The sequence below is a fragment of the Microtus oregoni genome, unplaced genomic scaffold (genome assembly GCF_018167655.1).
Source record: "Microtus oregoni isolate MIOR12 unplaced genomic scaffold, Mior012 000026F_ref0000081, whole genome shotgun sequence".
Classification (NCBI taxonomy): domain Eukaryota; kingdom Metazoa; phylum Chordata; class Mammalia; order Rodentia; family Cricetidae; genus Microtus; species Microtus oregoni.
Window position 1 is genome coordinate 24,204,356 of NW_024543085.1, and position 23,741 is coordinate 24,228,096.

Consider the following 23,741-nt stretch of genomic DNA (forward strand, 5'->3'; position numbering starts at 1 on the left):
AGCCTGGTTGTTAGACAAGCCTACTGGATACAGCCTTAATAAGCCAGACTGTAGCCCCAGGCACCAAATATGGGCCCAGCACTGTGTTTTTGTTGATTTTATGTTCAGGCCAGACATTATGTAAGAGCAAAGACAAATTGATAAATGCCAGTGGTAGACTAGTGTATGTATTTATCTTTCATGTGTTGACTTCCTGTGTGGATCAGACACGTGCAGGAGTTGGGTCCATGAAGTCAAGTAGCAAGGAGTTGGCAGGCTGACAAACGCTTACACAGTCAGAGAGGATGATCTGTGCTCTGTGTTGCCCAGGATTCCCTCAGTGCACAGCAGGGGACTGAGTAAGACATCTTGTAGGAAATGCTGTGGGTCTAGTCAGTGGGGACAAACAGGTGTTGGCTCAGCGGAGTAAAAGAAGGGCTTGCACTCCAGAGCGAGGTTACGACACAGCAGCTGTGTCCAGTTGCACTCAGTGCAGACCAAAACAGCATTTGCTGAAAGAGGAGTAACCTTTTCTTCATATTCATAAAAGAAGCTCAGAGGTAGGTGGCCCAGTACCAGTACAGTGTCTCCCAGTGTCAACAGGGTACGTTTCTGGGTGTGTATAGAAAGGCCACTTTACCCTGCTCAGTTGTTCTTGGCTCACCCACCATTCAGATTTTCCTCCTAGCCAGGGACTCAAAAGGAGAAAGCACAAAGATAGCAACAGCTTTCCTACATGTCCTGTTCCAAGATTTCTGCTAAATCTCACCAGTGAGAGAAGAGACTGGGAACTATAATCTTGGAGCTGACCATATGAATGCCCAAGAGTAGGAAAAGGAAGGAGAAAAGGCTATTGAAATATCTACCACAAGCAGCAAGACATGAAGGTGCGAGACTGCAGGGTCTATGTGGCGTGAGGGGGTAGGAGGTGATAGAAATGAGACTGGAGACGCACTCACGCCCTATCCTTCCTGCTAAGCCTTAAATCTGCTGCAAATTCAGCCAAGTGAGAGTTCCAGTGGCCAAGAAACAGTGCCTTCAGTTCACACTCAACTTCTCAGGGGGAAGGGAAGTTCCCTGCATATTCTAGAAGCCAAGGTCTAAAGCAAGAATGCTAGGCTACACCCTGGCCAAAACCCAATCATTTTTCCATCGAAAACTATAGAACTTGGTCACCCTGTACATCCAAATTAGGTTTCTATTTCATATATAAATGTGTGCAGTCCAGTAAGTACAGTAAGCATTGTTGTATATTAGCTATGGTTTAAAGAGCTTAATATGCATTAATGATGTGGGAATGTCATATATCAATCTGTTGATTTCATTGGTTAAGCAATAAAGAAACTGCTAGGCCCATTTGATAGGCCCACCCTTAGGTGGGAGGAGTAAACAGAACAGAACGCTGGGAGGAAGAGGAAGTGAGCTCAGACTCCACAGCTCTCCTCTCGGGAGCAGACGCCTCAGAGAGATGCCATGCTCCGCTCTCCCGGGCAGACGCACGCGATGAAGAAAGCCGCCAGGTTAGACATGCTGAACCTTTCCCGGTAAGACCGGTGCTCACAGATTATTAGAGATGGGTTGATCGGGATGTGAGAATTAGCCTGTAAGGGCTAGAGCTAAAGGGCCAAGCAGTGTTTAAATGAATACAGTTTGTGTGTTGTTATTTCGGAGCATAAGCTAGCCGAGCAGCCGGCCGGGGTGCTGGGGACACAGCCCCGCCGCTTCTGACTACTACACATTAACTTGCTTAAACCTTAGGAAGGAGACTCTGGTTTTTTGTTGTCGTTTTACTCATGTGTCACAGCTTGAAGAAGTGTAAGCAGAGATTTAAAATTACCTTTCTTAGAGTTCAGAAACAGCACAGGCTAAATTTGAACCCAAGTCATCTGACTGCACTGATAACCAGTGCAGTCAATAGATATGGTTACCAAAATCAAAGACAGAAGTATCTGGAATGGAGAAGGCTGAGTAAGACACAGCATAGTGCTTGTGTTTCCTGCAGTAAAGGAGTGAAAACTGATGCTGGCTCTCTAGCCTCGCAATGGCTGGGCCTTGTTTGGTTGCTGTCATTGTCGTTTAATTGTTCTTCTTCCCTCCCCCTCTCTCTCTTCTTTGGTCTCTCTCTGTGTAGTATGACTTGGGGAGAAAGTACTTCATGGTCCATTAAGAAGCTACCACAGTGTGTTTTTATTTCTTCTCACTCCTTCATCCCCCAAACCATGATTATAACAGAATTTTTGTTCATCTTGTTCAAGTCCCCATCCTTCCTTTTTTCCTTTCTGCCTTCTTAAAGGTGTCCAGAATCCAGCCTTCTCTCAAGGTCAGTCCTCCAGAGCTTTGGTTCAAGGCTGCTTGCATTTGCCCCTCCTCCTCCACAGCCCCTCTCTTCCCTGCTCTAACATCTGTTTATATCTTCTGATCTTGTCATCACGTTCTTTCCCTTCCCATATGTATTGCTTTTAAAGCTGTTCCCTGTGCTACCCAGGTTTGTCTTTGTTTATCCTTTAAAGCCCTGCCCCTTTTTAAAGAGTGTTCTGACTGCTCATCTGTCCCTCAAAGCTGTCTCAGGCTCTCCTCTGAACCCATCTGATATTTACCGTCCATATCGGTGAGTTGTTATGTGTTTTACATGACATTTTGTCACTAATTGACATGATGTGGCTTCATTGTATCTTCTCAACTAAATCTCAGGCTCTTTGCATTTTTCCCACTTTTAAATCAGCTGCAGTGTCTTATGCCATGCTGTTCTGCTTAGCAAATGTTAAATAATGCTTCCTGGGTTGGTTGAGAGACCTCAGCCTCTTTGTATATCCTTAATGATTTTTATGTGTTCTTGTTTCCTTGGCATTTGTGCTTCCATTTTGAAGGATCGTGGTCATTCGTTGTTGGATGTTACCGCTCTCATCAGCTCAGCTGGGTATCCTTAGTGCTTCTGCAATTTTGTTGTATCTTCCTGAGCCACGTTGATCTTCCCTTGCAGTAGACACAGGACCTTGTTACAGTGTAAACCTGTCTTTTCTTCTGGCCTTGGAAGCTCTCTGTGTTAAGAAAGATCTGAATAGCAACCAGGAATGTAGCCACATGGAAAGAATTGCCCAGAAGCAAAAGAGCCCAGCCAAGCATAGTCTCTCCCCAAGGAGTGCAGGATTCTCTGCCATCAAGCCCCTTCCAGCACTGCCTAGAATCCTGCTACACTTGTACAAGCTCTTGGGATCCAAATGGGTTGAATAGAAACAGGAAAACAAATACCTCATTCAGAAGGCAGAACACTTAAAAGGTCATGGAAAGCATGAGCAAGTTGATACAGGGCAGATACAAACACCAAGGTGAAGTTAGTTGTTGGGAAAAGTGGATGAAGGCTAGCTTCCTGGAAGACAGAAGGGCTTGGGATGCATCTTACAAGCTACTGTTCATAGTTTTGCTCTTGATTCTGGATAGCAACGTCAAGAAGGGACTAACCATACTGTTCTTTACAGTAAATGGACAGTTCCCTCAGAATGAGTTCTGTCTTCTCGTAGCTGTGCAGGGGAGACTCATCGTCCAACCATCACAGTCCTGACACAGGCTTGTGGCCCTGAGACATGTAGGGATGGATGTCAGAGGTAGGAATGAGCAGCTCACACAGCAAGCAAACCAGCCTGCTGAGGCAGAACAGAGGGTCCTTGAAATACCACGAGAAATGGGATGCTACATTCACACTAACATGCTTCATCTTGGGAAAGTAGGAGATGCTGAGAATATCCTCGGTTCCCCCTCTCAACACCCCCACCACCGTGGTCCTTGCAGCATCTCAGTAAGTCCCTGCTTAGAAGGAGATTAGGATTGGCCTTTTCCCTCTTGCTTGCTGCTTCTGACCCTCATGCTCTGCATTTCCTTGCCCACTGACTCCAGGAAGCAGCTCAGGAGCAGCGGGCCATAGAGAGTACCCCCAGAAGGCATTGAAAGAAATCAAATTGTTTAAATGGTATTTACACTGAGTGGCGGGTTGGTGGCAGGAGTCTCAAAGCTTTGTCCGAGGGCACTGTGGCAAGAAGGCCACAGTGGGAAAAGCTGTGTTGACAGCAGTAGCTGCATCCAAGTGTCTTCTGTCAGAAGAGGCAGCTCAACTGATGCCAGGTCCTCCCTTCAGGTCAAAAGGATTTAGATGCTAATTGTGACTTCTGGGTGATCTTAGGAGACACTGAGCATCCTCATTTCCTCTCCAGTTTTAGAGCACGCCTTCCTTATAGGCAGTTCCCCCACAGGGAGCAGAGAGCAGGTGGCTATGGGATTCTGCCTAGTGCAACAGAGCCGGGAGGTGGAACGGAGTGAATGAGGCCAGCTATTCCCTGTCTTAGAACAGGGCAGAATCAGCCTGAGCAGATAGTAGGGCAAAGGGACCACCAACTGGCTTCTGGAGCTTTGTTACACTGAATTGTATTTGGGACATTTAGTTGAGATTAAAAGGAAGAAAAATCAAGATTAATGAAACACTACACTAGTTCCTTCAAGAAGACAGAGTCCATCAACAGCCAAGCTGTGACTCTCTATGCATGTTCTTTCTTGTTACTAATACTTCCCCTGTTTGCATCTCGCCTTAATGTAGTGACCTGAAAACTTTCAGAAGCTGATTATTAGGCCCAGATGAGTATAAAAGCCTGTATCGTGGGCTGTGAGTAACGTGAAGGAAGAACATGGTTCCACTGTAGTTCTCCCAGGCCCATTGTCCCATTCCTCTCTGTGGGGCAGGGAACACTGGGACCTGCCGCAGAATAAGGCAGGTACGACTGAGGGCAGGACTGCTGACTGTAACCAAGAAGTGTCTTAATGCAAACTCCAGCCCTACACTAAGTGTTTGGAAGGGTTTATAGCCAATTAGGGCTCCAATCTGAGAGGGTAAGTGATGCCATATTATAATTGTCATTAGCAATAAAAAGTCAGCAGTGAGGAAACCCAAGCTATGGAGGAGGGCAGGGCCCAGTCATTAACTAGGCCGATCTGGCCTTTGGCAGGCTGCGTTTATCCTTATTTCATGTTTACATGCTCAAGCCTTATAATGGGTGTCTTTTACCCATGGGCTTTTCTGTGCATTACTGAGATGCCAGGGAGATCATGCGCCCCTTGGGTCACAGAAAGCAAGAATCAGGTTGTTCTGTGTGCAGAAAGGTGGACACAGAACAGCCTCCTAGCCCTGATACTGCCTGGGCTCAAAGACCAGTCTTCCAGGCTCGGCATCATCTCAGAGGATGTTTTCTTTTCTCTCTGGTAAGGATTGAAACAGTTTGGAAACATATCCTAGACAGGGGTATAGCCCCCAAAATGCTCAGAGCTCTTCTCTCCTGGGCCTACAAGGAATCCAAGGAGAACCTGGGACTTTCTGTTCTTGGGTGTACTGATCTGGACCAGAAGTTGCTGCTAGCCCACAGCAGCAGTGCTAAGCACAGGTCAGTAAAGGGTGCCTTACTTGTCCATAGCCAGCATGGTCATGGACTGGACAGAGAGAGGATGGATTAAAGATGGTAGGGACAGATGTGGGGTTTCCTCAAGATGGTCTGCAAGGATGGGTGATAAGGGAAGGAGACAGTTGCTGAAAGTGTGGGATTTCTGTCCCAGCTTTTTGCTGTGGTCCTTTTTATGGTCTGCAAGGGGAATGAGTATCTGTGTCCCTTTTGCTAAGAGGTCAGGTGATAGTAAAGACAATGCCCCCATAATTTGTGAGCAGACCCTGTGGCCACAGCCCAAGTTTTCTGCATTCCCCCAGAGTACCTAAGACCTCCTGGCACTCACAGGTGACCTGTAGCATAAAGCTTTCCCAGTCCTTGTTCCCTAAGTGACAGAGGCTTGACTTACCATCTGAAGCCTTGCTTGAAAGATTGAGCACTGGCCTCTCTGGCTTCATCCCCACATCTGCTTCACCCGCCTAGCTCCTGAACTGGCCTCATGTGTCAGTCTGCTTTTGCTCTTCTCCTCTTCCTTGCTGAGGGCTCAGTAACCAGGAGGCGATGGATGTGTAAGCAGGGGGAGATATACACAGCTGCTGCCTGCACTCATGCCTGGATAAATACAGGAATCCATCCTCGCTCCAGTTATATTCGTCCCAGACAAAGCCAACTACAAAAGAGCCCCTTCTGCTCGTTATGTCTGGACTGCATCTGAGTCCTCAATCAGCACTGACTGCCTTGACCAAGGCCAGGCTTTGGCCCACTGGGCTCCCATGGGCAGGTCTGCTACAACAGGGTAACTGTGGGCCAGCCCTGTGGCAGAGATGTGCTTCTCACATCATTCCTGTGCTACAGTGGTAAGTACTTCCTCCGAGTCTGCTGATGACAGTCTAAGGGAATCCAGGACTTTAAAACCTCTCGTCTGCTTATTGAATGCTCACCGGAGACCAGTAGGAAGTTTCCATTCTCATACTGTGTTGGTGAGGTGAGATGAGCCATGAGAGAAAGCCCTCGGTGTATACTGGCATGGTTCAAGTGAAAATGGGATTGCCAAATCTTAATGGGGAGAAGTTTGCAGCTGAAATAGTAGTAAAGAACATTCCAACCGAAGGGAATAACGTGCTGAGGTCTGAACAGCCAGCAGAGCATGTATATAGAATAGGAGGCATTTGGCATGACTAGATTAGAATAGTGAGGGCTGTAAGATACAACATAGACGGGCTGGTAAGGACAGCAGTGAGGCGGGTGTTGCCTACAGCCAAGACCCAACCTAAAGAGTGGTACTGTTGTAAGAGTGATAAAAGGCGGGAGAATTGCAGTAAGTTGAGTCAGGGGAGCAGAGGTCATATGTGACAGCACATGGAGCCGTGCTGACATGCGGGAAGAGTAGACTTCACAGGGAAGGTGAGAGACTGAGGGCTGGACTCACGTCATTGGTCTCTGCCTGGTGGGGTGGAATCCTGTAGTGAGGCCTAGGTTGCAGGGATTCTGACCACTTAGAGTAGTGGAGTCCAAGAACTGTTCACAGCTGTATCCTGGGAATATCCTTATTCAGAGGTCATGCTGTTGGGGAAGAATTCTCAATTGAAATCAAGGAAAAATGTGGAGACGATGCCAAGATTGAGAAGAGACCTAAAAGAGAAAGTTTCAGAAAGATAGGGGTTTCTTAGCTTGGTCAGATATTTGAAAGGTCAGAAATGATGATGTCTACAAAGAAATTATTACAATGGCAATAGTGGAAATAGTGGCTATGGGAACTTTCTACATTGGATGGGGAAAATGGAAGAGAAGGGAGTGGGCATGTGCAGAAAGCACTCTGGATGGGGAGAAAAGGGTGGTCAGGCCAGGTTTGCTGAGATGGGTGAGATTTAGTAGGCAGAGTGATGGGGAAAGCATGCAGAGAGGCGGGGTAGGGGATGACTGACAGAAGCCGCTGCCTAAGGAAGCAGAAAGAGGGTATGACCCAGTGTCTTGTGATTTCTTTGTCCTTTCAAAATGGATGGGAGGGAGAGAAATAACTGTGGGTGCCAATCTAAGTGGTTCTTAATAGCAGAGTTCTCACAGTGACATTGCCACAGTGTTTCAGGTAAAGGAGTTTAAGAATTGGGGTCTGCAGTGGGAAACTGCCCTTGAACATGACCTGATAGGACATTTAGTTACTTATAGTCCATGCAAGAGATTTGCTAACCTCAGGCAACTCCATAGATCATAGACACATTGATTTTCCTACTACAAAAATAGGTTGAAGCCTAACTTTGTCCCTCCAAGGCATTATAGCTTTGAAGCCAGAGAATACACTGGCTGGGCTTGGGAGAGGGCCACTCAGAGGACTCCTGACCCGAGCCAAGGCCTCTGGTAGAAAGGCTGTGTGGAGGCACCAGATGGAAAGCAGTCTTCACACCTCCCTTTGGCTAGGACCGTTCTCAATAGTCGCTAGCAAGCACCAGAAGGGTCAGCACCACTTAAAAGATCTCAAAGCCTACCTCTTGCTTAGTGAGGAACGGTACAAGCACTTCCCCGTTCTGTCACACTCCCTGCATGAAGCTTGGGGAAGAAAGAGTTAACTCTCCCTCCGGCCTCCAGCCTGGGGTTTTCCTAGGAAGATGAACAGTCTGCTTTCCTTATTGTCTGCACCAAAGGAACAGATTGCGTCAGTTTGTAAACTGTGTTACCGCTTGCAAAGGCCTGGAGTCAGCAGGTTTGCATTTCCCAGCAGACTCCAACGATACTAATGCCTTGGCTTCTGCCTCTCTGCCTCAGGCAGGACCAAAAGTGTATTCCCACCCTGTCATCATCCTACCCCTACCCTAGAGGTAGAAGAGAAGGAAGCCCTTCTAGCCTAGTCAGTTCACTTGCTATGCAGGCTCACCCTGCATTTCCAGTAGCTCCTTGGCCCCTCTTGCTATTGTGCCACCCTGACTGGACTTCTGGGCATCCCTGGTGCATTGGCATAGCCTGGTGCTAAGATGTCAGAGAAGAGATTAGAAAGGCAATTATTAGTTTGGGTTGAGCATAATAAAGGATCGTGTAGTGTAGAGGTGAAAGGGCATCTCAAGGAGGTGGGGACAGCCACACATGCCAGCAGCACATGAAAGAGCTTGCTGCTGCCTGCCTCTAGCCTGCCCACTCCCCACTGTACTGCACTGACAGTAATGAGACCCAGGAGGCCTTTCATAGGCATAGCCTCCCAGCTCCCAGAGCATTGAATTATTAATTGCATTGTGTTAATGTTCATCATCTCTGAAAGAAGTTGGTATGTGTGTGGTGGCGAGGGGAAGCCTTGAGTTGGCCGTGTTAAACTGCTACTATATTAAGGTGAAGTGTCTCCTCGCGTTCACACTCTGGCCGTGGCAGCACACTACAGCTTTCATGCAGCATCAGCAACAGTGGAAAACCCACTCCATAGCATGGCTCCCTCTCTGTGTCGTAAAGGGAGCTCAGTCATGCTCTGGTTGCCCTGGAATTCTACTCACAGTCTCACAAAAGACTGGGCAGAATGAGTGGGTTGAAGTCTTTGACTAGTGTTGCTAAAAGAGAATAAAATGATACATACTAGGTAGTTTGTGGTTTTGTTTTGCTTTTTAATGAGTTTATTTGGAAAACCTGAGAGGATGCATTGCCACCAGCACTGGCATCATATCTGGAGCACCTTTGAGAGAAATACAGTATATGGCACAAACGGAAGACAAAGGGGGAGGGGGGACTGGACTTGCTCTTCTGTTACAAGGTGGTCCTTCCAAAAGTCATATCCCTGTGACCTAGCTCCCTTCTACCAGTCCCCACTGTTTGGTTGGTTGGTTGGTTGGTTGGCTGGTTGGCTGGTTGGCTGGTTGGCTGGGTGATGGTGGTGATTATGTTGAGATAAGACCTCATTGTGTAAACCAAGCTAGACTCAATGATCCTCCTATCTTAACCTCCAAAGTTCTGTATGCGCTACCGTGCCCATTGGCCGTCTGCCTGTCACTAGTGACTTGAGGGAGTTGAAAGCATGAGTCAGGCCCATATGAGAATGGTGGAGATTCCCACCCTCTGGAGAAACCTGCAGCTGTGTACAACATGTACACAGTCTTTCTCAGTGCTCTGGGGCTGTGTTCCAGGCATTCTCCAGGCTCCCAAGCCCTGGAGCCCAGGCTGACGGGAGGCTCCAGTCATTTTCTGTGCTGCCTTAGGCATTGTGCAGAGGCTCTGCCAGTGCTCTAGGGGAGAGACTACTGTTCTCCATCCTTCTGGCAAACATAGGAAAGGCTGGTATATGTGTGTGGTCCCTGCCCATAGCCAGTAAACCCCGTGTAAACCATCTCCTTTGACTGCCTGTGTTCATTGCTTGGAACATGGATTTCCCTTGCTGTTTTTCCCAGATCTACTAATTCTTTTGTTCTTGGTGCCCAGGCTCCCTTACTTAACTCAGAAGATGCAAGTTCTGATACATACTTTCTTTTTTTTTTTTCTATGTCCTTCCTACACCAGGACCCCAGGAGAGCCTCAGGCGGAGGATGTGGCTATACACCTTTGCTCTTTAGTACCCCTGGGCATCCAGAGCAGGCTGAGCTCACTTCCTCTCGTTTAATACCCGAGCAGTTTTAAAGTCGAACCCAAGAGTGCTTGCACTCTCACATTCATATCAAGGAGAGATTTCAGAAATTGTAAGCCAAATGGCTAGGAAGGCCAGAGGTGTTAGCATTTATGAAACTATCAGCTTTGCCTGACCTTTCCTTCTCTCCCTTCCTCCACACCCTTGGCAAACCCCAAGTGGCTCCCCAGCCTGCATTGCACCCCAGGCAGGGAGTATGTTCCCACTTAGAGCAGGAGAATGACTCAGCCCCACTGCCTGTCTGATTGAAGTAGTTCCTGTGTTAAGGAGCTGGACAGAATCCAGACAAGAGGGGAAAGGGGGACAATTTGGAGGCGGAGACAGAAACTGAGTATATATTTCTGGAAGTGAGGGCACAGAGGCCACTGAGAGAGAAGCTGTAGAAATGACACAAATTGATGGTCACCACCATCCTCCCTCTACTACAATAGCACTGATGGTCGCATCCAGTTCTCCTCCTCCTCCTCCTTTTCTTCCTCCTCTTGCTGTTTCTTGCCTTTCTTACCCCAGCCTCAGCCAGAAAGGAAGAGCCCACAACCCAGCTGGGTGGGCACTGAGGTGTGCGCGTTGCCTGGGCACCAGGAGCTCTTCTTCAGTAATTAGGAGACTTGCAGATTAACCGCCTGTGCTGTTTTATTAATTTGGTAAATAAGCCAGAACAATTTCATTAGTGGCACATTAATGTGCTTGGGAGCAAGAAGGTGTGTCCCACTGTGAGGCAGAAGGTCCCTCTGGCTGCCCCAGCCCACACAAACAGGCCAGGTCCTGTGTCTCTAGCATTCTGTCTCCCGGGGCATGGTTGACTCTGAGCTCCCACCCCTTCACAATACACACACAAGCAGATAGGCATCTGTCTGTTTAGGTGGATTTGGGGAGTAACCCATACCTGAGTACTTCCTGTCAATCCCATTTGGCTTACCTTCTCTTGTTCAGAAGAACCCCCAGTGTCAAAAACCCAAAGTTCCATTGGGAGGGCAGAGAACAACAGGGCTCACTAATCAGGGACTGATCCCCCGTGTGCAGAGCTCAGCGCATGGCTTGACCAAGCAGGACAGCTTTTGCATGTCACCAGCCCAGAGATGTAGAAGCTGCCCGTGAGCTCTTGGCATTAGTTGATAGGAGAAGAAGCATTTCATGTAACTCCACTTAGTGCACAGATCCCCCTCTCCTTGTTTCTAGACTTGTTAATGGAACAATTCTAAAAGAGATTGTTTGGTCTGCTCCAAAATTCACAGCTAGTGTGAAGGATTGAGTTACAGTCTTTCAGATTCTCAGATCCATGTGCTTTCTAATTCCTCACAACCCTAGCAGTAGGTATTTCCAAGCTCTGGGAGGATTTTGAGTATTAAAAAAAGCTTCATTCCCTGGTTAAATTGACGTTCTATTTGTAGGATGAAAACATTTGAGCATGAAATAAGTTCTCCTACCAGGTAGCAGGGAAAATTGTGGTGATAGAAGTCATGAGGAAACACTTACACACTGTGTATATAACTTATACACAGGTATTGCTGAAATCCCAAGTTTCTACCATGGTTTGTTGTTGTCGTGTTGTTTTGTTTTGTTTTTTTTTTTAAGGTCCAGAAAAGTGAAATGATTTACCAAAGTGCAGGCAGATGAATTTGAAGTCGGGCCTCCTGTCTCCACAGCCCACACTCAACCTCTCTTCTCCACTTAGCTCCCTAAAAGCCAGAAGCAGCAAAGTGATTCCCCAAGTATTCATTGGGTGACCTTTTGCTGGTGGTGCCAGAAAAGGTGACGTTGAAGCCAAGCAGAACACAGCTCACTGAGCCTGGTCTAGCTCAGGTGTCCAGCAGCCACAAAACTCACAGTCACTCCACCAACATCAAGGGCAGAGGCCTAGAAACGCTGACAAGAGCAAGTACGCCAACCCACAAGTGTCTTCTGACTCCTGATGATCACATCTGATCGTCAGCTCAGCGACCCAAGCCCCTTAGAGTCTGTCAGGAAGTACCTGCCTCCTCCAGAACCATGTCCACCTAGGCCTCAGCACTGTCATACACTCAAAGGGAGACTGCAGAGCCACTGTCTGTCTACTATTATATAAACACACACATACCCTGAAGTACCTCAAGACCATGACCGCTCACAGATGTAAACACCAAATGCCCACCCCTAGAGTATGGCAGTCCATATGAATTCCTTGTGTCCCGTGCGTTGTAGGAGTCCCCCCCACACACAGAAACTACTGAGCCCAAGTCACGTTAAAAACATTCCAAGATGCTGAAGCGACAGTATCCGATAGCTTTTTGCAGTTTATACAGCACTCCATGGATAAGATCTCGGTTAATGCTTGCAATCGCCAGTTGGGCAAGAGCAAGTTTCTTGTATATTTCACAGGAATAAATCTCCAGTAGCTACAGTCTGTAATCTGAGGAAACTTGTAAGGAATAGCTCTCCCCACAGAGATCTATATGTAGTCAGGCCTCTTCATTTGCAGGTTTTGTGTTTGCAAATTTACATGCTCACTAACCCCAAGATCAATTCTTGTGCTTTTGCAGTCATTTGTAAACATGCAGCGTGGCAAGATGCTTGAGTTACTTGGCAGGCACAATCCCAGTTCAGGTCGAACAAAGCAATACTGCCACCTCCTTTTTGACATAGGATCTCAAGAAGCCAGGGGTGGCCTCAAACTCACCACATACATGAGAATAACCTTGAACTCCTGGTCCTCCTACCTGTGCCCTCCCCCTCCCAAGTGCTAGGATTACAGACATAGACCACAGTACCTAGTGTTTTGAGGTTTTAGTTTATCTATTTATTTTTAAATGGGGGTCTCACTATGTAGTCTTAGCTGGCCTGGAGCTCTCTGTGTAGACTAGGGTGACCTGGAACTCAGAGATCTGCCTGCCTCTGCCTCCCAAGTGCTAGGATTAAAGGCAGTGCAGTATGCCTAGATAACTCTGTTTTCTTGTTTTAGCTCTCAGAGTATAAATAATTTTTTCTCTTTGTGATCTGTTTAGTGTCTTGAGTTTTGGAGGGAGCAAACTCAAGTGATTTTTTTTCTTAGTGATTTTTGTCATAGAAAATGGTCCCAAGCAAGAGTATGTCAAGAAAGCTGGGATTTACCTTAAAGAAAAAATACATGTTACATAACTATCATTCAGGTCTGACCTCTTATGGTGCTGAGAGCTTGGTGTAAATGAATCAGTGATACATATTAAATAAGGTGTCTTTAAACACAAACACATTTAGTTAGAATAAGGTTAGATATTTGGCAAACAGGTAATAAGAGACTCCAGATTTCTAAACCTTTTTTTTCTTTAATTATTATTTTTAAAGAAAGCATTTATTGCCAGGCAGTGGTGACGCACACCTTTTAATCCCAGCACTCAGAAGGCAGAGGCAGGCAGATCTCTATGAGTTTGAGGCCAGCCTGGTCTACAGAGTGAATTTTAGGAGAGGGTCCAAAGCTACACAGAGAAACCCTTGTGTCTCAAACCCCCGCCCCCACCTTAAAAGAAAAGAAAGCATTTACTTATGTTTTATTTTATGTGCATTAGTGTTTTGGCATGGGAGTCAGGTCCCCTGTACTTGGAGTTACAGACAGCTGTGATCTGTCATGGGGGTGCTGGAAATTGAACTCAGGTCCTCTGGATGATCGAGCAGCCTTTGCTCTTTAACAGCTCAGCATCTCTATAGCCCTCCTAAACCTTTTATTCCCTCTAGGAATAATGATTCAGTTTTTTCTAATTCAGTCTTCATGGTCACTTTATAATACTATCATGGATAACAAGAATGGAGTGTGTGGACAGAGGAATAGTCTAGCACGCACATAACCCTGGACTGATTCCTGGCACTCTAAGTAGAAAGAATAAAACCAGGCATAGTGGCACACTCCTTGGACAATTAGGTAAGAGGATCAGGAATTCAAGGCCATCCCCAGCAACAAAATGAACTTGAGGCCAGCCTGGGCTTTATGAAACCCTGCCTCAAAACAAACAAAAATTAATCTGTCTCTGTGTAGTGTCTGTTTTACACAGATGCCTCCTGCCTTGTGCTTGAACTCTTGGGCTCAAGTGATCCTCTTGCCTCAGCCTTCTAAGTATTCTAAGTCTCTAGAACTATTAATAAACACAGCCATCCATGGCTCTTTTTGAGAAGTGAGGAGGGAATGTCAGAAGTCCAAGTCCTGGAGTTAAACCTAGAATTTGTGTGGGCGTAGATCCTCATTTAGTTAACTGTTATACCACAGGTTCCTGGCAGTCAGTCTAAAGGAGACAAGTAGAGAAGGCTGGCCGTGCATTCCACTCTGGGAGCTCCCTGCTTAACCTCTGCTCATGAGGCCCACAATTCTCCACACCAGAGAAGAGTCACAGATAACACCTATCCAAGCCTAGGTATATCCAGGAAAGTAGAGCTATAGCATGGAACTTGACTGCAGAGACCAGGAGCCAAGTAACTCGGAAGCCTGCAAAAACAGTAGCCCGGACACCTTCCCCTGAGAGCCTTTGTTTGTTTGAGAAATTACTATGTCATTGGCAGTTGGAATGAAGAGGAAGCTGTGCCCTACTGGCAACAGCTTTATCTCCTTCTACAACCCCAGATGGGACAGTGACTGCACACTGCCCAAGGCCAGAGATTTCTTTCCTCTGCTCCTGGCTGGGCCTAGGGACTTGTCAAGCCCAAGTTAGCACATCAGTGGCAGGCAGAAAGAAGCTGGATACATGCGAGGTCTGAGCTTGCCTGCCAGGGAGAGCCCACTGCTCCTTGATGAGTTAGCCCCAGATACATCCATCTGCTAGTTGGGCTATCCCTGGCAAATCCTGGAGAAAGCATCTGTATTCTGTCTTCAGAGAATTTGGTATCAGTTTGGGGTTTGCCATGTGTAGCGAGGTCTGAGCATGGCAATGTGTAGGATGAGAGAGATTGTTCCTGCCTGGTTGCCTCAGCAACCCATCTCTGAGCTTCTTACATCAGTGCCAACAGCCCAACCCGCTGCAGAAAACCACACTGGCCCACTGCAAGCTGCCTGGGGGCCTGCCAAGCCTAGAGGGATGCTATGTGGCCATGGGGAGCGGGGACACGACAGCCTCTGTTTTAGTGGGGGGTAACAAACTCTTGGCTACTAAAACTCTGGAACATGACAGGTCAGAGAAGGAGGAAATTGGTGTGGGCTTAGACTCCATGTTGGCTGGGAACTGAACCAGCCCCATTTGCTTTTGGCTGGGCACATGTCCCCTGAGCTTCCAAACACAAGGCAGCCAGCCCATCTGTTCTTCCCACTGCCACCCCCGAGTTCTTCTGGGACCTACTGCTTCTTGGCCTTAGCCTGTTTGGAAAACTTGGCAAATTAAGGCAAAGGAAAGGTGGTCTTCTTCCACAGTGACATCATGCCCATCCCAGTTTTTTTTTTTTTTTTTTTTGTCTTGTTACTGCAGTCCTGATGGCCCCTTCAGCTCACCAGGTCCTCTCCCTGCAGGACAGTCAAGTTTGCGGTGCCCTGAACTATTGAGAGGTAGATCGAGCATTGAACTCTTAGCACCCCTTGCTCTTCTTCACAAGTTAATTGCTAGACTCAGAGCAAGGAGAAGCCTATTTTAGCACCTACCGGGCAAAAGTGCTGATTCTTCCCACTACATGTAACTTTGCTGAAGTGTTCCAGGGTCCTATGTCTGGATGGTGGAAGGGTCGGCTTTACCTTTCAGAAAACAGAGAAGCTGGAGGAGGGACTGTTCCTGAGACAAGCTGGGGAGCCTGGGGAGAGAGTGAGCTTGTCTGGAGCAATGTAAAAAACAAGTCAGACCACCTGCGTTTGTTGGCTCTGCCCAAGCTAGGGCCAACTCCACCCCCTTGCCTTGGTTTACCTGCACACTCAACAATGAGGCCAGATGGAATCTATTCTCTTCTGCAGACCCTAGTGAACTCTGCATGCCCCCTTGGTTGCTACACCCCAATTTAAACTGGCATTTCCACTCATTAGGAACGGGTCTAAGGAGCAAAATAGCAGTGAAAAACTCCTTCCTGGCCCTTCCCCTTTTACCTTTATCTCTGTTATTTTGTCTCTGCCCCTCCGAACCCAGCCACCTCTCTCTGCTTTTGTAATGTCACCGGACACTTCCCAGCTACCCTCTCATTCCTTTTAGCCCTCTGCCACTGGCACCAGCTCAGGCTCTGAGAATTCCCAGGTATTTAGACATTCATTTTATTGCTTAATCGAGCTTGAAGCCATTTAAATTAATACAAGTTTTACATTTAGCAGCAAAGGCTTTTTATAGTCCCCTTTAGCAGAGGAAGAACAGGGATTGAGAGAGAAGGAAGGAATTTATTGTGGTCCATTGCTTTTCTGAGGTTGGGTCAGGGCAACCTCCCCAAAGGACACAATTCTGAGCCACCAACTTGGAGGAACAGAGTCTGTGCCAGCTCTGGGGTCCTGTGGATAGAGCCATTCATGAAAATGGTCTAAGACCCTCAAACTCTGCTGCATGTCTGGGCTTGTGGTAACCTATCCACTTGCCCTTATGAAGGATGACCTCTGGAGTTGCCCTGCTCCCCCAAACTGCCCTGTGTGCTAATGCAGCTCCACCCACAGCCTCTGCCTTACCTGTCCTCTTCCCCCCTCCCCCCACTTGCTTTCTGGAAGCCTGTTTAATTACCTCCATTAAACATTAATCCTTTCGGTTCTTCCTGGAAGAATTCAGTCTCCCTTTCCCCAGGGATTGGCTTGCTCCTGAACCTGCCTTTCTTCCCCACAAGAACTGTGGTGGTTGAGGGAGGGTGGGGTGCACCATATTCAGCCTGTTTCTCCCCTCACTCCTACACAGTAAGCAAAGGGCCTCCTTTAACCAAGGTGAGTCAGCTGCACCCCAGGAGCTCCATACCAAGAGGAAGGGGGAAAAGACAGCGGAATGATGAGTCTAGAATGCTATGCTCGACACAGCTGCCAGGATTGACCTAAGTGGGGGCGGCGAGGACATGAAGAAAAGACAAAACACACAACACAGAAAGCTGGGATCGGGTGTCCTGAGCTCCCTGATGGAGACACCAAAGCACAGTGTATAGTTATTTACTGTTGAATAGGGATGCTGGGTTCATATACATACAGACACATACATACAGCTGAACAAGGAGGCAGGTTTAGCGAACTCAGTAGGAGCCGTCTTCAGGCTATAAACCTGATGAGTGGAAAAGCTATGTGGAGATTTGCTGCACACTGTCAGCTTTCCTACCCACACTCAAGGAAGGTGCTGTCATCCCTGAGACTCGTGTGGGGAAGGTTTTACTACTTCCCATGGGACTAAGACATTGGGGTCCTTAACATCGCTGCACCCATGTCAACAATACATTCTCTCAAGAATTCTCTGGTTCTAGCTGCTTCTGCTACGTAGAATGAATGTAGGAGTTACTGAGGCTTGAGAGCCTTGGTATCACTCTCAGCCTTCACACCTGCACCTGTGCAGAATTGTACCCACACAGCTGTCTTTTGTCCCCAGGTGGAGGTGGAGGTCGAGAGCATGGATAAGGCTGGCAACTTCATTGGCTGGCTCCACATGGATGGGGCGAACCTCTCCGTCCTGCTGGTGGAACAAGCACTTTCCAAGGTCCACTTCACTGCTGAGCGCAGCGCCTACTACAAGCCCCTCCTGTCTGCTGAGGAGGCCGCAAAGCAGAGGAAAGAGAAGGTACCAAGTACAGGAGTGTGCTAATCATTCCGTGGCATGTGCCTTTTCTTACCTCCTCCTTTCCACACACCACAGAGCCAAAGATAAGGTACCACCTTGGGCCATAGCCTTCTAAGGACCTGCAGTGGGCAGAGGCTGTCACTCTGTAAGATTCCCAGTAGTGTCCCAGACCTACAGCAGGATACTATAGATGACCCTGGAGCATTAGAAGAAATGACCAGGACACTACTGGTGAAGAGCCTGGGGTCAACCTGTCCTTCTCTGTCAGAGCCCACCAAGGGTCTGGGCAGCCCACCTCTGAATTCCCTTCTTACTGCCCTGCAGGGAAGCAGCCCAGTGAGATGCATGGAAGCCCTTAGAACAGCAGATTTACAGCCTATCTCTCTGCAGACACTGAAGAGACAGGGTGGGTCCAAAGCAGCTTTTGGACGCAAATTGACTATTAAGGAACTCTGTGGCATAGGAGTGGGAGCTGGGCTGACCCCCTCCCATACTGGCCTGTCTCCATTGACTTATAGCCTACCTAATAATGGGATAAATCAGCCAGCCACCAATCTGTCAGGGCTCCTCTGTGCTTGAAGAGGGTTTCGTGGGACAACTATGCTAAACCATAAATTGTTCCAAGAATAAATGTTTCCTTCCCCATAGGGCAGCCATCTGGCTTGAAATCCACTTCCCAAAGCCAAGACACCTGCCAATAGAGTTAGGGGGTTTTGTGCCCCTAACACACTGTATTCTTCCTCAGTCCAAAGCAGCTACCTCTTGGCTCAGGACCTCCTTCCTCTTTCATTACTGGACCTAGGAATCTCTGTCCTTAGTCATCCTTTGGGAATTGGGACGGGTGTTGCCCACTTTGGTGGCAGGAGAGCACAGGTGGTCAGACTCCATAGGGAAGTGGCCTAGAAACCCAGGCTAGGCACAAGAGACTGTCTGCGGTCTCGAGGAGCTTCAGGGCATCAGAAGAAGTTCCCTTTTTCCTTGCTGCAGTTCCTGCCCACTTGAAACCCCATCTCCTGAGAGTGGTGGGGAAGGAGGTCAACACTCTTTATGACAGCTGAATTTAAGACTGCCATCCCTGTGTCATCTGTCTGAGGCAGGGACTGGAGGCACAGTGGATCTCCTGTTACAAGGTTCAGCTGTCCCAGAATAGATGCATAGAGGGCCAGGCTGGCAGCAGTGAGGGCCAAGGCTGTAAACTAAAGGCAGTATCTATGCCTAGGGCAGAATCCTCAGCACATGAGAACTCACTAGCAGCCTAGAAGCTGCCTCCTCAGGTCCAAGAGGGACTTAGGTAAGGTCAGGGAGTGGTATCTGGCCTGAGGGTGCTGGCTAGATTCCTTGCCAGGTACAGCACGAGGCATCCTTATTTACTGCACAGTAGACTTGTCATTCTGTTGGTGCCACTTGATGATGCTAAGGAGTAATTACCAGTGATTAATTACTTACATGAGCTGCACATTTTCATTCCAGTCCAATTAAAATGCAGCACACAATTCTCTATCCTGGGCCACCTTCCCCATGGGTCCCTCCCCTGCAAATCCCAGTCCACTTAGGATCTTGAGGAACCAGCCTGGCTTTCCACCTCCTAGTGGGGCTGCTTCTAGGGAGGAGCTTTGTCTGCGGAACCTGTTAGTGAGTCTCAAGAGTTAGCAGCTGATGGAGGAGTTTGGAGCCAAAGAACCTGGGTATCTCAGGTGACGCTAAAAAAGCCCAGCATTTCTCACTTGTGACCTCCTGAGGACTGCTTCTATTATTGAGGAGTAAAGGATTATGTTTCTTTTACAATGTGCAAATGTTTATACATACAGGCTAAACCAGGAAAGGGAATGCTGAGAGACTGTGAGAGCAGGTGCGTGTAGAACCATTTGGACAATGTGGCCGTGCATGCATGCATTAGTGACTGTGTCTCTGGAGGAACCCGAAGATGCTGAAGCCTAGGAGCTGCCTCTTTAAGACTGTTCAATACAGACTAGGATCAGAAGCTCAGTCTGGCTGGAGAACTCAGCTGCCTCCCTGCTGGGTTTAACTCCTCCCTGTGCCCCATAAGACCTCCCTTTCCTCAGCCCTTGGGTGTTCTGGATAGGAACAAGGAGGGAGTCACAGGTGGCAGATACCCCACACACACATTCTCTCTCTTCCTCTCCTGTCCCTTTTCCTCTCTCCCTCTTTCATCCCAGCAGGGTCTTGAACGCAGCTGGATTAACCATTGATTAGTTTTTATTGAGCTTGGCCTCCCTGCTGTGCATCTGAAGGCCTCTGCCACCCTGGCTCCATGCCAGTCACACCCTTGGAACCTAGTGAGCAGGGATATTAAATAGGATTTAGATCGGAGAGACTCCAGCCTGTGAATTCCCTGTACACTTTTTTTCTCTCCTGGCAGGAAGAGGGTCTGGGATTCCCTGGGAAGAAACACAAAGAAGAGAAAGGACCAGGGGTACAGAAACCAGGAAGAGACAGCCCCAATCTTGACCCATTCTGACCCATCCCTGTGCCCAGTATAATAGGCTCCTTCCCTAATGGTAGCTGCAGCAACAGGGGGTCCTAAAAAGCCCCAGGTGTAGAAGGAACCTGAGAAGATGAGACACTTGCTTTGCAGAACAGCCTGGAGCAGGCACAGGGGAGGGAAAAGGCTAGGGCTGCAGCCAGAGCTGTGAAGCCGCACAGCAGTGCTTTTCTCCAAGACAGACCAAAGAAGAAAATAAACGCTTCTTCAGCCTGGCCGTAAACCTACCGCCACCAGAGCATCAATCCACCCAGAAATGGTTCACGATCAGGGGAGACTAACTCTACCAGGCTCCTTGTGTCTGGGCCCTGCTGCTGAGACCAGACTCACATTTCCCTGGAAAACATCTTGGCCATAGGGGTCTTTTCCCAGCTCCTCCCTCTGTCAAGAGCCTGGGAGTGTGAAGTAATAAGGGCGGCGGGGCTGCGTCCCCAGCACCCCGGCCGCCTGCTCGGCTAGCTTATGCCCCGAAATAATTACACAGACACGGTATTCCTCCAAACACTGCCTGGCCCATTCTCTTCTAGGCTAATTCTCACATATTAATTTAGCCCACCTCTAATCATCTGTATGTAGCACCCCAAGGTGCGCTTACCGGGGAGATTCCAGCCTAGTCCATCCTGGGTCGGAGCTTCATCCCGGGAGCGGGGCATGGCGTCTCTCTCTCAGGCATCTGCTCCCGAGAGAGCTGTGGAGTCTCTGCGCTCACTTCCTCTTCCTCCCAGCATTTTGTTCTGTTTACTCCTCCCACCTATCCTCTAACCAATAAAATGGGCCAGGGCAGTGCCTTTATTAGCCAATGACCTTCCTCCATCATTTCCCCTTTTTCGGTTTAAACAAAAAAAAAAGCTTTAACTTTAACATAGCAAAATTACATATAACAAAACAGTTATCAAGTAAAAGTTACAATAATCTTTATCATAACTAAGGAAAACTATAACTATAACTAACTATTCTTAACTCCATCAAAGACTCCAGAAAGATACAATACTACCTAAGCAAACAAGAAAAAAGCAACTTTTAAAACTCTAGAAATGACAGAGACATCTCGCTGCCTGGACAGTCACCCAAAGTTCTTTTGTACCGTTGGGGCATCCATCTTCAGCCTTCAGGCCCATGGTATCCAGCAGACATTTCCATAAAGCAGGAAAATTCAAAGTCAGTTCAGTCACTATCTGTTGTGTCCTGCAGAATGTCTTGCAGACTCTTTCATGAATCAGGAACCCCGAAAGATCATCTCGCCTTAGGCAAGTTCAGTAGTCCTCTCTCTGTGGGTTCTCTGTGTCCAGTTTATGCAGTAGTCCAGGCAAGAGCAGTTTCTTGCCCAAATGGCTATCAAACTCCATAAGGTGCCTCTTCGATGCCCATCTTCCTCTTGAAGTACATTGGTGCTGCCAGGAGCAGAGTGTCTCATTGTCATGAAAAGTCCTCAGTTATTAAAACATTTAAAATGCCATATTCTATAATCTTTGAAAAATATGAAGAATGCCTATCTAAAATATATCTACGCACATCTAGAAAATCTTAACTAACATGACTACAAGCTTTACTATTATCGATGATTATCCATTAACAACCTATATTTCTTAATTATACAGTACATATTTAAATGAACTATACAATCACAATACCTTAATCAAAATCAGAAACACTTATATATATAACAAAATTGACCGTAAATCTCTATCAATAAAGCAAAATCTATACTAATGCAAATTATTCATACCTATATCATATCCCCCTTTAAATGTAAAAGAACACTTATAAACATTTTTTGGGAATATGGGCGCAGTTATTTCTCTCCAAACTGCTTCCTGCTGAATGGGGGCGTCGTTAATTAGGTCTTTCATGGTATAACCTGTGTGCTAGTTTCATCTCAGTTGGCAGTTGAGCGAAGCAATTTTCTGAAGATGTTCACTGCAACCCTTCAGGAGGGCGTGGTCCATCATACCAAATCAGAATAGAAGAAATGAACAGCATCTCATCCTCTGTGAAAACAAAATAAGAAACTCCTTTCCAAAGTATCATATCCTTAGATCCAAATTCATAATATCTATGTTGGATTAGTTCAGCAGTATTTATAAATAAATATCTTTTAGTAGCTTTTGCTCTTTCCTCAGCATTCAAACAATTCAAAGAGAGCATAATAGCATACAGTATCAAAATTCTCTGTGTATTTTCCATCTTTGTGCAGCTTTGTTTTAACCTCTATTTTGTTTATTTTTACTTTTAACTCTTTACTTTTTGAGACAGGTTCTCTGTATCTTTGACCTGAAGTAACTCTGTAGACCAGGCTGTCTTTGAACTCTCAGAGATCTGCCTGTCTCTGCCTCCCAGGCATTCGGGATTAAAGGTGTACACTGCTACACCTTGAACTCACAGAGATCCGTTTGTCTCTGCCTTCTAGGCACTGGGATTAAAGGCGTGTGCTACCACACACAACAACTCTCTTCCTTTTTTTGTTTTTTACTTTAAGAACTTCAACTTTTACTCTGCATATATTTTTAACACACTTTAAACCATTCAGAAATTTTCTCTGTCTTTGAATCTCTCTTTACTGTATATCTCTCTTTTTCTGACCACGTGAGCCTTTAAATTACTGAGCAATATGGGTAGGATTAAAGGCGTGGCTTTGCCAGCTAGATCCAGTCCATTCCTTAGCTTTCCAGCCTCATAGCGGATATTCAGGCTGTAGCCATGTTTACTGCAACAACTGTATGGCATTTCAAGGTCCCTGCCAGCAAGTGAGCTACAACAGACAACACTCAAGTCCTCTCTCCGTAGCCGGCTCTCCTGCCTCAAACAGTCAGAGTTTGCCCTGGCAGGATGGCCCAGGAAGCTGGCATTTTTAAACGGCGCAGCTTTTTTCCTGCTACGGCTGAAAATCGAAAAGCATGCGTTCAGCTTTTCGTCAACACCATTTAAGTGTTTCATGGCAGGACCTCTTAAGAGAAGCTGAGTCAGGAAGCCTCTCTTAGATGAGGCGCTTGCTTGCCTCTAGCAAGGAGAGCAGACCCGAGAACACAGCGAGTCTAGTTGCCATCAAACAAATCATAGCACTTTACTCCAAATGGTCTATTCAAAAGCTCTGTCTCCCGCAGGAGCCAGACAGAGATCGCAATGGCGGCACAGCCCCAGGAAGTCGCGCTTTAAAATGACACAGCGTTTTTTCTGCTACTGTTGCCGAATCAGGAAATCTCTCTACAGCATGCCACCAACAAACGGCAAAAATCTGTGTTAAACTCTCTCTCCCTTATTTTTAAGCCTTCTCAGGTTTTTTAAGTGGATTTAGTCTATCACGTGGGGCGCCATATGAAGTAATAAGGGCGGCGGGGCTGCGTCCCCAGCACCCCGGCCGCCTGCTCGGCTAGCTTATGCCCCGAAATAATTACACAGACACGGTATTCCTCCAAACACTGCCTGGCCCATTCTCTTCTAGGCTAATTCTCACATATTAATTTAGCCCACCTCTAATCATCTGTATGTAGCACCCCAAGGTGCGCTTACCGGGGAGATTCCAGCCTAGTCCATCCTGGGTCGGAGCTTCATCCCGGGAGCGGGGCATGGCGTCTCTCTCTCAGGCATCTGCTCCCGAGAGAGCTGTGGAG

General features: G+C 47.3%; 1 protein-coding gene across 1 annotated transcript in view; it reads left to right on the forward strand.

Moving 5' to 3' along the window:
- The window catches only part of Snd1 (staphylococcal nuclease and tudor domain containing 1), a 403,901-nt gene that overhangs the window by 366,432 nt on the left and 13,728 nt on the right, over window positions 1–23,741 (forward strand). The window contains exon 17 of the mRNA XM_041675559.1: window positions 17,442–17,630. Coding sequence (XP_041531493.1) covers window positions 17,442–17,630 — 189 coding nt within the window. The remainder of the gene's footprint in view (window positions 1–17,441; window positions 17,631–23,741) is intronic.